Source organism: Aulonocara stuartgranti (assembly GCF_965226115.1).
Source record: "Aulonocara stuartgranti genome assembly, chromosome: 11".
NCBI lineage: Eukaryota > Metazoa > Chordata > Actinopteri > Cichliformes > Cichlidae > Aulonocara > Aulonocara stuartgranti.
In genome coordinates this window covers 8797465-8813388 of record NC_138947.1, presented here as the reverse complement: position 1 = coordinate 8813388, position 15924 = coordinate 8797465, and the positions used below count along the sequence as shown (strand labels likewise).

At 40.0% G+C, this 15924-nt stretch overlaps 1 protein-coding gene across 3 annotated transcripts in view; it reads right to left on the bottom strand.

The window, feature by feature from the left end:
• Positions 1 to 2696: 2696 nt before the first annotated feature.
• Positions 2697 to 15924, bottom strand: part of bbs9 (Bardet-Biedl syndrome 9) — a 176008-nt gene continuing 162780 nt past the window's right edge. For all 3 annotated transcript variants that reach the window (XM_082552029.1, XM_082552028.1, XM_082552030.1), the window contains one exon: positions 2697 to 5424. In XM_082552029.1, coding sequence (XP_082408155.1) covers positions 5096 to 5424 — 329 coding nt within the window. In that variant the 3' untranslated portion in view covers positions 2697 to 5095. The remainder of the gene's footprint in view (positions 5425 to 15924) is intronic.

The following is a 15924-nucleotide window of genomic DNA, read 5'->3' as shown; positions in this document are numbered from 1 at the left end:
TAAGCACTGCTTCCAGCCAAGAGTGATACCATATATGCCCTATAGCTGCAGAAAAGGCTAGCGTTGTTATCTTATTACAATAAGTTGTAGCTCCAGGGCAGCTGTGGCTACAACTGTAGCTTGCCTTCACCAGTGTATGAATGTAAGAGTGACTGAATAGTGGTATTGTAAAGCGCTTTGAGGGGTCCCGAAAAGCGCTATATAAATGCAATCCATTAAAAAAGCTAAACATGAGAGGTTTTTGGACAAAGTTTGTGTTCTCCATTCTTTAAGCACCGGCACCATTTCAAAAGTACCGGTTTGGCACCGGTATCGGATAAAACCTAAACGATACCCATGCCTAGGAATGAGTCCAACACCGTACTGAAGTTATGCTATGAAGAATTAATGCAGTTCTGATTGCAAAAGGGGTCCATAACAGGTATTAGTCACAGAACTATCATAAAAAATGGATGTGAGTTTTCTGTGTGATAGTTGTGATTTAATTTAGATTGTATCCATCTATTATTAGGCATCACTGTATATAAAAAAGTGGTTATAATTACACCATAGCTATAGACCTCTAAATTAAAATAAAACAACTTATTATGTATGTATGTTATCTGATATGCAGAAATACAGAATGCAGAAAAAGATGCCTGGGGTAATTTAGAAATGGTGCCAAACTGTGGCATGACTGACCCCACTGGATGCCTTTGTAAAATGTGGAAACTATCTAATGTTTGCAACATTATTAAATGGTAAATGGCCTGTATTTATATAGCGCTTTACTAGTCCCTAAGGACCCCAAAGCGCTTTACATATCCAGTCATCCACCCATTCACACACACATTCACACACTGGTGATGGCAAGCTACATTGTAGCCACAGCCACCCTGGGGCGCACTGACAGAGGCGAGGTTGCCGGACACTGGCGCCACCGGGCCCTCTGACCACCACCAGTAGGCAACGGGTGAAGTGTCTTGCCCAAGGACACAACGACCGAGACTGTCCAAGCCGGGGCTCGAACCGGCAACCTTCCGATTACAAGGCGAACTTCCAACTCTTGAGCCACAATCGCCCCAATTAGAATGAACATGAGCTGCTAATTGAACCAGAAGTCTGAATCACAGTCAGTTTTGAAGCCTTTGTACCGACAAACCCATCTCACATGGTCTACCATACCACACCAAAGAAAGAAAGGTTGAATGAAGAAGCCATGTCAGTGTATTTCTTTGTAATGACGTTGGATGTCTGACCGATGAAAAGCTGTGACACGCTATTGAAACTGGTATTATTTTTCTGAGGAAATGGGAACTTTCTTTGTTTTTTTAAATGTGCTGTTTTATACTAAAAAGTCATTAAATATTGTGAAGTTGAAAAAAAGTTGGTGTTGAAATCCAGGAAATTTCTAACAGTTATGATTTACTTACAGCTTCAGCGCCAAAGGAAGAGTAGTGGAGAACTTCTCCTTGCAGGAAGAAAAATGACTGTTGTTGTGTTTCTGCAAAGAAGAATTCAGCTCAGTGACATGTTTTGACCATATTACTGCACAAGGAGAGCAAAGACAAATATACGGTGGTCCCTTGTTTATCATTCTAAAAATAACCCGCGATAGGTGATATCCGCAAAGTAGCCAACTTTATTTTTTACAATTATTATAGATGTTTTACGGCTGTCAAACCCCTCACTACACACTTTATACAGTTTTCTCAGACAGGCATGAACATGTGCACACTTTTCTCTCTTGTTTAAACACTTTTAAAGTTTAAACCTTTGTAGAAAAATAAGTCCAGTATTATAGAATGAAACTAAAGATCATACCCTGTTTTCAGGTCCCGAACATGGCAATGGAGCAGCTGTAAGAGAATACAACATTAATGAATCAATGGTACGGAAGTGAAGGAAGCAAGAACAATGACTTGAGTAAAGTTTGACTTATCTGGCTTTTTTGTTTCGCTTAATGCGCCTTATAATCTGAAAAATACAGTAACTCCTACCTTCCTTTAGCATGTCCAGAAGTCCAGCTTGTTGTGCGATAGTGTGATGGCTGCACTTACAGCCACACGCTGGTAATATCCACCATGTTAGTGTAGAGGCTTATACATAACATTGCGTTCACATTTGTCTTTCTTTAAATATAGGAATTAATTTACAGGACAATGAATAACTGGTTTGGTTCAGAATTAATCAGTATTGTTGTCAACTTTGAGTAGAGTTCTGTTATTTTGACCTCTTTTATTGGCCCAAGATTTTGATTCTTTTTGCATGATTTAACCAATTATGTTTTCCTTCGCTGCTCGGTCCATCACAGATAGTTAGCATCTTCCTCTGCCTTTTGGGTGCTACCGCAGGTGCAAAATGTTTCATCTACATTGTTGTGTTTGTTGGGGGGGAAATTTATAAATATGCAGTACAGCACTTCAGAGTCATACTGCTAGTGATCGCAGATTTATGTAAATTCGACAAGCTGAACGCATTCTGTACTGTACAGGAGACATGGCATGGAGGAGACTGATTGACAGTGGTCTACAGCCAATGAGGACGCAGAACACAATGCGCTGTAAAAAAAAGCATGCGAAATTGCACACAAAAAAATCCGCGAAACAGCAAGAACGTGAAAGGTGAACGGCATTATAGGGAGGGGGCACCGTAGACGGAAATCACACCGCATGTATAAACATTAAAAGTTCACCAAACACAATTACAGCACTACCTTTGATAACTTACAGCTGACTACTTTTATTAGTAAACATTCATAAACATGGTTTATTTCATTCACATCGTTGGTGATCTTGCACCTGCTGCAGACTAATGACAAAGTCGTGACTTATTCTGGAGTACAGAAACTTTCTTTTTTAAATGAACTGTGGCTACAAAAAGCAACCTCGGAACGAGAGCTTGGTAAATCTGCACCACTAATACAACAATTACAAAACCTAATGTACATTATAAACATTCAAGGTATTCAAAACATTGCCATGTAGTACCTTGTGTTCACTGGGAACCCTTTATAACAGCACAAACTTAACCTAATTGTCCTTCTTGACAAGGATGAGCTGATGCTGGTTTCGGCTGATCCGTTTTTACCTCTGCTCAAAGTTTACATTTTAAAATATTTACATACAAAAATAAGATATACACCCTTACTATGTCATTTCTTGATCAGATCAGTCAGCAGTAGCCGTAGGCACTGCTGCAAACAGGGACTCTGTTACACAATACAAACTAAATATAAATTTCCCAGCAGACAGAAGGGCTGAAACTAAACATAAAGACATGATGCTTACAGTTGACTTGTAGAGGAGTGCAGAGCCGCTGGGATTGCTGCTGGCACAGATCATATGGCTGAAGTCTATAAGCTTCAATTCTGACTTAAATATAGCTCAAAGCTATTAAATTTATGCGTTTTAAGTGGATTTGTATGAGTGAGTGTGTCCAAAATTATATATTACAATATAATATCACATATTTGTTTTATAAATCTCTAAACCAGGGACGCAACTATGTGTTTTAACAAGTAGTGATTGTTTCGTCTGGGGAAAAAACTCAGTGAACGGCTTTTTGGTTTATATTCAACTGTCCAGACAGATTCGCATCTCCACCCTTCAAGCTCAGTGTTGCACATACAGTATGCTGTAAATTTGATCAGCCAGTACAGACATTTAAATTCTAAGCTGACCAATAAACTCACCAGTCTGTACATGCCAGTTCCAGTATGATAAACTCACCAAAGAGCCTCTGTAATTATCTTATTTTGCGTCTTTTTATGAGGACTGGCTAACTCTATTTATATTGTATATTCTTTTCAAACTTCCCTCTCCTGGTGCCTAAATAATGCATACTTTTTGACTCGATAATTCAAAAATAAGATAAGATAAGATAAGATAACCTTTATTAGTCCCACACGTGGGAAATTTGTTAAAATGTTTGAACATGGTTGCATTTGTGGTGTTTAGAGTAAAGAGAAGATGTTTCTGACTATGAAATGTAAAGGGACCTATGCGCTTAGACAGAAGTGCTGTCGGACATCTTTGGAAACCCCTCCGGACTCACACACACACACATCTACTTTACAAAGACAAGACACGACCCAAAGTAAGACAATATGCAGTGTTGCTCTACTGTAAATGAACTAACTCTTTGACATCATTTAGTACAGTGCAGTAAGACATTTCTTGCTCTGGTGCAAACATCTTGCGATAACATTGCTGTACGCAGCTGTTAAAACCAGCCTGCCCTTCACAATGTTCCTGACTATTTAAGGATGAGCAGAAAAGGCTGGAGTATTAAACTGGCCGTGTAGACTCTGGACTGCCACGCCGCTTTTTCAGGAAACACCCTGTTGGTTTCCATCATGCAAAAACAGTCTCAGGTTCGACCCCACAGCAACAATTATGTGTCCATCAGCCACCGCATGTCCTTGAGTATCCCAGCTTTAAAAAAATAAAACCCCAGGTCGGAGGGGGTGGCGACGGAACCAAATGTAGGATGTGGCCTTGATTTACCCGGAAGCAGCAGGATGGCTGAACGTCTCAGGCGGTTTATTCTTAGTGGACAGACGGGGGAGGCTCAGGCAAGGCCTGGTGCCATGCGAGGGGGCGACAAGGCGGGTGCGACGTCACAGCCAGAAGTAAGCGTGGGCCGGGGCGTGGTTGGGGATTAGGGAGGTACTGGGCTGTGGGTTCAATTGCTGCTGAGGCGGAAGGAGAAAGTCAGCAAAATGTCTGAGAGGAGGACAACTTTGCCTTCCTCCTCAGTCTCCGTGGGTACAGTAAAACTACTGGATGTGGTGGATCAGCAGAGTGTGTGTGTTTTTGAGATCAGCTATTACTAGAACATGTAAATATCCCAATAGGAGGAAACTGTTTTGCTGCTAAGACATGTGACCTTGACTGAGTCGATTTACTGTATTTATTGTGTATACTGAATATAAATGTGTATTTGTGTCTGATTGAATTACATGGCTTTGTATATGTTTAAATGTGAACTGTATATAAACACATGTATATTTATATGTACGAGCCCCCAGATGTGCATATTGTATCTGTATATGCTGTTTAGACATGCTTTGTTTCTGTATGTGTGTGCATATTATGTTATCGCACTGTTTCTATTAACCCTCCGCAGCCTCTGGCTCCTTCTTCTTCTCTTTCACTTTAACTGATGATCTCCTGGACACTTTTTTGTCTCCTGCCTCCTTCCCTTCCTTCTCTTTTTCCTTCTCTTTCTTCTCCTTTGATGACTCCTTCTTCTCCTTGGAAGAAGATGATTCCTTCTTGGACTCCTTCTTTGCCTCCTCTTTGGGCTCTTTAGTTGACTCCTTTTTGGATTCCTTCTTCTCCTTGGATGACTCCTTCTTCTCCTTTTTTGTCTCCTTGATCGGCTCTTCTTCTTTTACGCTCGCCTCTGATGGTTCCTTGGACACCTCTTTCTTCTCTTTTTCTAGAGAAGAAAATAAAAAATATGTAAATTTTCTTACATATGATTTAATATCTCTACTTCTTTATTCAAAAACATTACATTCATCACATTCAGTATCAGGTCTCAGCCAAAGTGATGCCGAAGTTGAGAGTGACAAGGGAAGCCTGGGAAGAGCTGTAGAAGCCTGCTGTCACCGTGACCCAAGCGTCAGAGAAGGGTAATAAAAAAGATGGCTAGAGGTTTGGTCTGAAAGATCAGAAGGTCACAAATAGTAAATTTAAGCTTGATTTGACTCTTAGGTCCAAAAAGTCTTAATTAATAGCTAAGCTGAGTCTAAATTGAATTGTCACTTATTTATTCTCACTTCAACTAACTCATGAAGGCCAATCTTGGCATCATAGCAAGTTTAAACCCTTGATTTTAGGCAAGAAGGCAGCTCTTTCCATCCTCACTTTTGAATTAAGATCAAAAAACAGTCCTAAATCCATCCATGTGGCTGCAGTTAACAAGGGGCCTGCAGCCAGAGGAATTAAACTGCAGGCACAGTTGTTTAAGACTGTTAAATTATTAAATGCAATGAATGAGACGGATTAGAAATAAAACAGAAGACGAGCAAAAGTAGTAATTGTATTATTTTGCAAAACCATGTCGATATAAGTGAAACTATTAATTGCACTTATATTATTCATTTAACAAAGTTAGTTGCACTTATATTGTTAGAAAAATCCTAAAACCCCTGATGGTTTAGTGGGTATAAGGAACCCCCAAAATAATGGCATAATGGTACTAGAGAGCATTAATGTGAAAAAAACATCCAGCATCTATCATTTTAAATACCAGTTCAGTCAAACACTCAGTGTAGCTATTACAATAATACGGGGTTATGCTGATGTTGCTTTAAGATGATGATGCTAATGCTATAAAACAAAGATGAGATCAGAGTGGCAGCGGATCCATGCCAGGATAATTGTTTTTCTGCTGTCTGACAACAGGAGCCGAAAAATATGACAATAAAAATTATAAAGTGAATCTGTGACCACAATGTTGTAGAGAGGACTGACTGGAGCAGCTTTCCCACAGGTGGTGGCCTAGATGCAGTTTTGTTGTTTACAAACTGCAAAGAGAATAAAGAAGAAGAAGGGATTTAGCCATGTAGACACACGCAAAGACAATGGTGCTGTTCAAAATGTTAATGGGCCACAGATTCTCTCAGACAACTTTAGATGGGTTGTATTTTAAGTCCATTAGGAGTAAGAATGAGGATTAATTAACGTTTACCCAATCAGCCTGTGTTTTAACAGAGTGATGCAAATACACTGCAACTCCCACGGGTCTTTAAAATTAAGACAAATTGACTGACAACAGCACCTGCTGCATGACAAAGGACCCCCACTTAACTAGAGTCAAGGGTGGGCCCTTGCAACCACAGACACACAGACACTCACACACATGCGCACACACACTCTGCAGCGCTGCCTTCGCTGGATTGGCTTTCTGATAAGGTGATAACGGTACGGGCGTCTGCCAACAAAGAGACACGCTTCTTATCTCCATGAGAATGGAGAGGGTTTTTCAGACTGGAGACTACAGCCTGGTATCTCACTGTGTTTGCGTGCGTATGGAAGCACACACAAGAGCTACCTCTTAGAATATCTGCCAGTGTTTACGTGTGTGGATGAATCTGTCTTTGCATGTATGTGGTGGAGACTACAGACTGCTCCCTAAAGACTGCGCATGTTCACAGACTCCAGAGAGAAGTTCTAATCAGACAGTCCATCGTCTAGGGCTTAAGAAAGAGAGACTCTGGTAGTATGTGTGTGGGTGTGTGTGTGGCAGATGGGTGTCTGTGTGTGCTGCAAATAGCTGAAAAGTTTTTACTATATCTTTTTATAAAATCACACTTTACATTTAAATTAATCCATTAGATCACGCACCGGGCTTTCGGTGTGTGCTAAAAACAAATTAATGCAATAAAAAAGAACTGACTTTGGCTAAAATACCTTAAATCTCTTAATGACTAGAATCGATAGTTTGGTGTCTTTTTCATATCTTAAGTATGTTGTTTTCTATATTAGTCAAAAGTGGCTAATTTCCTTTAATTGCTAAATCTGCTCACACAGGCAAGAAAATTGAAAACACACATGGATGATAAGACATTAGACGTTATGGTCTGCAGCTTCATTGTTTGAGTCTCTGTTGAACTGTTTAATGGGTGAGGCGGTTGATTAAGCAGCTTGTGTTTCTAAGTACACCCACCCAACCAGGTCTAATTAGATCCAAAAAAACCCACAAAACCCCTTAACTGTGCCGATCCACTTCACGCTCTAACATGCACAAAATCTATCGGCTTCTACAGAACAAGTGAGAACAAATAATTTGGAAGCACAAACAGAGAGAAAGCTGACCGCAAACTGTTCTGCAAAAGAGCAAATTTCCACTTTGGCATGCAAATTCTCCCCCTCCGCCTCTCTCAGTGACCTCAGAAGTTTTATAGTTCAACATGAAAGAAATGTTGGGTGAGGGTGTGTCTCTATCTAAGAACTGCAGCTATAAAGAAATAAAGACCAGAGAGAAAGCACATGCATGTGAAAATAGCAGAAAACATGTACACATCTGTGTTTTTGCAGGTGTGCTACGCCAAAGACACTATGCGCTAATCAATGATTTTCATGTGCATCAACAGCATTGGGGTCTCTGATGGGAGTAATCCTGTAATGACCACCTAATCCCAACTGGATGGTAACTATCTGGCTAGCATTGCAAACACACTTTCTTCCACATCATTCATCAGCAGCTGAGCCAACAGATTCCAGTCTGTGCTTGTAAATGGTAAATGGTAAATGGCCTGTATTTATATAGCGCTTTTCTAGTCCCTAAGGACCCCAAAGCGCTTTACATATCCAGTCATCCACCCATTCACGCACACATTCACACACTGGTGATGGTAAGCTACATTGTAGCCACAGCCACCCTGGGGCGCACTGACAGAGGCGAGGCTGCCGGACACTGGCGCCACCGGGCCCTCTGACCACCACCAGTAGGCAACGGGTGAAGTGTCTTGCCCAAGGACACAACGACAGAGACTGTCCAAGCTGGGGCTCGAACCGGCAACCTTCCGATTACAAGGCGAACGCCCAACTCTTGAGCCACGATCGCCCGTGTTGCACATGTGCATCTGTATCTCTTATGTGCACATTTTTGGGTCTGAGAGCTCATTTCATGTGAATAGAGACTCTCTGCAGACGGCAAGACTGAAGTTGACCTTTAAATGATTTTTTAGCATTTTAATTTTAATGTTTTTAATGAACAAGAAGTTATTCACGAAAAGTTAGATGCCTATGACAAATTTCCCATCATTTAGGCAAAGCGTATCAGTGCTTGTATATGAAAGCCAGGAGCTTGTAGAACCACCTTTTGCAGCAGTAATTGGAAAAAAATCATTTGTGTACGACTTTATCAATCTCTTACATCATGGTGGGATTTTGGACCTTTTTTATAACGCTGCTTCATTTGATTGAGTTCTGCAGATATTCATTTATGCAAATCTCCCTAAGTGTCCTGCCACAGCATTTAAATCATGCTGAGGCCTGAAGTTTGACTAAAAACGTCAAAGAATCAAGCAACTTGTTGATTTTTTTTCCCAGCCATTCTGTTGTAGATTTGGTGGGATCACTGTCCTATGGCATGACCATGGCCATCACATTAAAAAAATTTAAGGTAAGTTGATTTATGTGGGCTGACTTTAACCTTTTATTGGTTTGTAGATGTTACCCTCGCAGCATGGTTCTCCTCTAATCAAATTAATATGAGGACGGAATGGCTTATGTATCATCTAATGGATATATTCTACAAAAGGTCACAATGAAAAATTAATTTAATTAAAATCCTTTTAAGATTTGAGAATAAAGATCATCACCAACATAAGAAAAACCACTTGAAAAAAATGTTTTACAAAAAATGTTTGGTTTTTCTCTAGATGAATAAAGGCTACAAAAGACAAAATGTCAGTACAAATGGTTTGACCATTAACAGGAAATTGAGTTCAGCCTGAAACTAAGCCTAGTAGCACCCAAGTCTTAAACCTGGGTCAAACATCTCTGTTTGAAGTCAGAGTTCACAATTTAACCCAATATTGTCCGTTCAGATTAACACTGATGGTAAATCTGTGGCTACAGATGAAGTCAGAACGCACACAAACAATCATCATGTGAGGCATGGGTCAAACCCTGATATGTTTGGTGTCAAAGGTCCACAGTCCTTACCTCTTAGGTTTGTTTTCACAGCGCAAATAGGTCATACATGTGAATTACAAAAAGGTTGGGCCACCCAGCAATTTAACGTTTTTCTTTTGTGATTAAAAAGATTAACTTGGGTTCTAGCTTAGCAGAAAGCTGGAAATATCTAGCCAGACAGATTTTATTTTTTGTTCTAGGTATTGAGATGTCTATCATTTTTCACTGTTGTGAAAATTTACCTCGTAGTACGTGAGTGAAGGCATATCTTGGCTACTTCAGGACTAAAACCAAAACTTACTGCATGGATAGAGATAAGCAGGAAGAAAGAAAATGTTCCTTTGTAAACAAATTCGGCTTCTAGCAATCATGTAAAATGGGAAACCTGTTATCTGTGAAAGAATTAGGACACTTCAACTTCTTTTGACAAAAACAAATTCAAAATTCAGTTTGTGTTTATCTTTCTTTCTTTCTTTCTTTCTTTCTTTTTTTAAATTGCAGGTCAGATACAGTAAGTCTAAGTTGGGAAGATGAAAGATAAAACTTTCCAAATGACCCAAAACAAATCTTCTGCAGTTCTGTGGTGCACTTTGTTGTTACTTCTGAAACACCTCGTGTCCATACTTGTATAAAAGCTAACAGCTAATAATGACCAACATACCACTTTATTTTGCTTCTGTTATAGTTTTGTGGTGCTGAATGGACAGTTCCCTAAAAATGATTTTGCATGCATCTTACAGTTTACTCCTGTTATCATGTATGCTTCACTGTCACAACACTTTTTTCATTAAAGTTCGACTATAATAGATTTAGTGCTGTTAATTTTTTACTTTGTTCATCTGCCATCTTGAATCACTTCATTTTTTAAAGCGTGGTTTCAGTTTTCTGATGCCAGTGTTTTTGAGTCTCATTTCCGTATTCACAAAAAAGCAGGTCTTACAAAAATGTTAATGAACAGGAAGTCATAGTCAGTATGAGTTGTGACAGCAACGACAGAGGATACTTTCATGTAGTCTGAAGCATAAAACTTCTTTGTAACACTTTAAAAATAGAGCAAGCAAATCTGTGGAAACCTTGCAGGCATTTGTATGTCAAAACCATTTTCCAGCTCTCATGAAAACCACCGTCCTGTCTTAGGTTTTCATTTGTACTCTCAAAGCAGGAAATAAAAGTGTGTGTAAAGCCAGATCCTTGTGGGAGCAGTAGCAAGGAGTTGATAAACATTGACGTTGTAAGACAAGAAGTCAGCTCCCCTCCTCTATGGAAACCTAAAGGGGTCAGGTCACATCTTGTCAGTCTGCTACTTCAACAAACTAACAAAGTGGAAGTGTGCAGACTAAACAATGAAGAAACGTGTACTCTACATCACTCATAGCCACGAGGATCGAAGTGACGTTAAGCCCTTTTTGCATGGGACACGAGCTACCTGGAAAGCCTGGTGGTTTTTGTCAGAACTTAAACAGTCACAGCCTTTTTTTTAACCCCATGTGAATCTGCTACAGCTGTGTCTGGATGGGACCTGTTTGGCAGGAAACCAGGGGTAATATATTTCTTGTATTGCACATCATTGGTTAGACCGAATGGTCATTAGGGGAAAAAAATCTATTTTAATAGTATTCTACCAAATTACTTAGGAGGTGTTTCATTTTAGAGAACACACTTTTCTGCAAGAAAAAAAAGAAATAATGCAGAAACTAGGTTCCTTAATGACATGATTGCCTTTGTGTGGTTTTTTTAGTAGGTCCTATGTAACTAAGTTATGGAGTGGCGCGTCCCCTCCAACCCTAGTTTGGGTTTCCATATTTCCAAATTCATTTTAGAACATCTTAATTTGAACAAAGACTGTTTATTGGTCCATTGTGGTAACTTAACCTCGGCTGCATGATTATTCTTGTGTCATGAAATCATTTTTTTGTACACATATTACTCAGATTTGGGTTTGTGGTTGCCAGTTCAAATCCCATGATAAACTGTGGATGGGAAAACTGAATGAGCAATACTCTGTGAACACCCAGCTGCTGCAGGGAAGCTGCTGGATGGTACAGGGCAGCTTTCAGTGCTCTACACAGCTGGTATAGAACAGGAAGGTGAACTTTTTTGGAATATAAAGTCATTTTCTTTAGTGTCTTTTCTTAGCCTCTTCATTCTTTAAAACCAAAGTAAAAGATCGTTAGTGGATTTATTAAAGACAAAAAAGGACGAAATAGTTAAATGTATGGCTAGCACAGAAAGATCAGTAATGGGTTTAAATCATCTGCATAGGTGTTTAATAGTGTGGAAAACTACACTGTACACATGATGTCACTAGTGTTAGTATGTTCTGTCCTTCATAAGCAACAGCAAATTTGACAAAAGGGTCACCACTGCACACACTGTAAGCAGTTTTGAGCAGTTTTGAGCTTGAAAAAAAGCTTGAGCTTCTACACAGAAGTTGTAGGTCCCTTTTTGTGGGAACCGGGTTGTAGGATTGTGCTTGCTAAAACTAAAGTGCCTTGACTACCCTGCCTAACGAGGTTCTGAATGACACTGCTTTCTGTACATTAATGTGCTTCACCACCGGAGTTTAGAATGCAACACTTGTTTGTTCCTCACGGAACAAAAACAAAAACCACAGCAACAAAAGTCAGTGTGTTGATTAGATAAGGGGAGTGACGCTATCTGCACCATGTTCAAAGCCCACATGTTCTGCCTGGCTTCACATGTTAGCGACGGATCACGACTCTGCATTCATCTGCAGGCAGCCGTAGTCAAAATAGAGGAGGCCGCACAGATCGCCCGCATCCCGACCCCGTCAGCATGTAGGACAGTGCAGCAGAAACCTGCTGATTTACAGAATCCACTCTGCAGAGTGTGTACGAAAGAGAGGGCCAAGTGCTGACTGATTGGATCTGTGGTGGAGTGTGTGTCTACAAGTGTGCATTTGTAAGTGTGTATGCCTACTCATATGTGTCCGTGTGTGTGCGCGTTTGCACCTTCCAGACAAGGCGGTAGAATAGGACACAACAGGATTATGTGAAGTTGAAAAACAAAGCTGTGTGGTCGGTATTGTGGGGAAACGACAGTGTGAGACACGAGAAATGCGACACATATAAGACAGAAAAAGACAGAAAAATAATTTAAAAATATTATTCACAAGCCAGAACATACAAAAACACTAAACACTCTAAACAGATTTACTGACTTACACATGGTGCACTAATTTATTTCCTCTTTAGAGGGTTAAAACTTTGCTTTTCCTTATTTTCTTTTGTATGTTTCCATCTGTGCATGTATCTCCTCCGAGGCAAATGGTCAGGATTCAGATTGCTCTAGACCCTCAATTTCAAGGTAACTTTCTCTACCTTTGCATCTTTAGGGTGTCATAAAGTGTGAATATCACTGATATACTGCTCTGCTTGTGAGCACATAAGCCCCTCCTACCAGCTGTCCAAACCTTTTGTTTAATGAGGGTCAGCCAATAAGACGAAAGTTTACTTAAAGTGAGGGGGGAAAAGCTAAAATGGTATATTACAGACATTGGTTAAAATGAGGGGATTAACCAACATCCAGTATGAGAAAAGCAGCATCATGTAAACTACTTTGGTCAGAATCAGCTTCATTTTATGATTTCAACATAATTTTTCTACTGAAGAGACAAAAAGCAGACTAAGAGCAATGAAAAGTCAGCGAGAGAGAGAGGAGTTTGACAGCAGCTGGACAGGCAGTGTTTAATACTATTCTTGGTGTGGAATGTGCTGTTGAAGCACAACAGGCCTTTCCATTGGTGGGTGTATGTGTGTATTTGCAGACCACTGACAGCTCAGCTAAGACTGAGCCATACACTACACCTCCCATGGAGCACTACACACACAAACACAAAATGTCTTTGCAAGAAAAAAAAGAACACATATTTATGAGAAACTGGTCATTTATACACGGGCACAGACCGGCTATTACTGTAGACTGTTATTCACGTGATGATGGAGGATGTCTTCACCAAATGATATTGCTATAAATATTCCTCAAGCAGACAAAGGAGTAGTGAACCTGTGGTTAAAATCTTAATCCCTATAAATCATTTATTGAGTATAAATAGTTTTAATTTAAATAAAGAAGTACAAATAAAAGGCCAACCTCTTTGGGACTAGAAAAAATAAGTGGTTGTCCAGTGATTGCATTGCACTCTCAACCTCTTGGCAACCACTTTCTATCACAACGCAGTTTCACAGGTCACCAGGTGGGAGGCAATTTGTTTCCACTTGCAGTCTGACTTAGATTGACTACAACCAGTTGCAGACAGATTGGTGAAGGTTTGCAAATAATCACTGCCTAATTTATAAACACAGACAGACTGTCAACACATTACAGTTGATCTGAGTTAGTCTGCACCAATGAAGCCAACTCACATGCACTGCTTCTCTTTGTAGTAGTTGACTTGACTCAACTGGTTGTATTCTGGTTATTTTCCATATAAGAAAAGTTGCAGAGTGCCTATGTCATCTTACAGTTAAATTGTTGATGAGGATTATTAACCAGGCAACAGGTGGGATTTAAAATACTATTGTTACTTTAAATTTGGGCATTTGCTATAGCAATGGACACATATGTTGTCAGATAGGTCACACAAACTAGTTTCAAGATTTGACTCGCAAAAATGTGTTATTCTGAACAGCATAAACCACCTAAGCTACTTTTCTACTTTATTTATTTGCACATCAGTTAGGGACTTAGACCCTCACAGATTTATTAATATGGAATTAGTACATTTATTACTGAGCAAAAAACAGAGCAGAGGGGAGATGGGAGTTAAAGAAAACTGGAAAAGAAAGGGAAATGCTGAGGTTTGTGTAATAACAGCATGAATTAAGGAAGAGACACAGACAGAGAGGAAGATGGTAATTCATGTTTTTAAAATGAGACAATAAAAGAGAAAAAAGAAATGAGAGACAAAGATTTATAGAGCGAGAGAGAGAGAGAGAGAGAGAGAGAGAGAGAGAGAGAGAGAGAGAGAGAGAGAGCGCAAGACTGACTGAGGCTGCTGCTTCCATTGCTTGCTCTCTCTCTCTGGGTGTGGTATAGTGGGTGGGTTCATTCCCGTGGTCAGCTAAGATATTTTCTCTCTGCTCAGCTACGCCCTGCCACTAACCAGCATGCAGGCACACACACATCCACACACAAACACACACATAATGTACAGAAAAATATACAGTGGCCAGGCCGAAGAACCAGTCTTTTGGCCTGATACAAAAGGACATGAAGTTTTCCAAGTCTGGTGGTGACACAAAATCTCTTCCTCTCTGTCCCTCGCATACACGGACTGATTCGCACAAACACACAGATGCACACATACACGCCTCCGTCAACTTCCTCGGCACTCTCTGCACTCTGCCTTAAATACAGCCAACCACATCAGAAAGGGCATTTACAAAACTGGCTAACTTACACACACACACACACACACACACACACACACACACACACACACACACACACACACACACACACACGCACGCATACACACATAAGCTCAGTTTGCAACACATCTCGTATGAACATATGTCACGACCCACACACATAAGCATGATGACAATTTGCATATGTGAACACAAACACTCCAAAAACATAGGATGCAAAATCTAGTGTTTGTATGTGTTGGCTTTGATGTTTTGTTCTGCCCATTGTTCTGCTCTGAGACACAACAGTTCATCCCTGAAGAGTGTTTGAACACCCACACACACAAATACCCGCATGCACAGTATATATATAAGGTGGATACCATCTACACACACAGTCAGCACACAAAAATAGCGCAACAAGAACTTGTCTAGTTCGTTTTTGCATGTAGAACAAAGAGAAAAAACCTAAATCATTTTACACTTTATTTTCATATTCATACTTCTGTCAAACTTTATCAACTCTACACTTGCACAAAGATTTTCAAGGTAACTGGAGATCACGCCAAAGTCCTGTGGATCTCTTTGCAATGATGTGTATAATGAATGGATTGCATTGAGATCAGGACTTCTTTCTGTCAGATGTCCTTCTTAAAGTATTGCATAGACATGTGTACCTAAAATTACACACAATTCTAGACTGATATCAACCAGAGGTGTCAACTCCTTACACACTGTTTCCATCTGCAGTCTAACACTGACTCTACCTAAATTGATTTCCAGTGGGTGTGATTTTCCAGTCACTAGAGACCAACATATCCACCCAAATTTCATCATTTCAAATAAACTCGCTTCAGCGGGCCTTGAGATTGGAGTGGCGCAAGCTAAAAATGATTCAGGATGTTCCTGCATTTGTT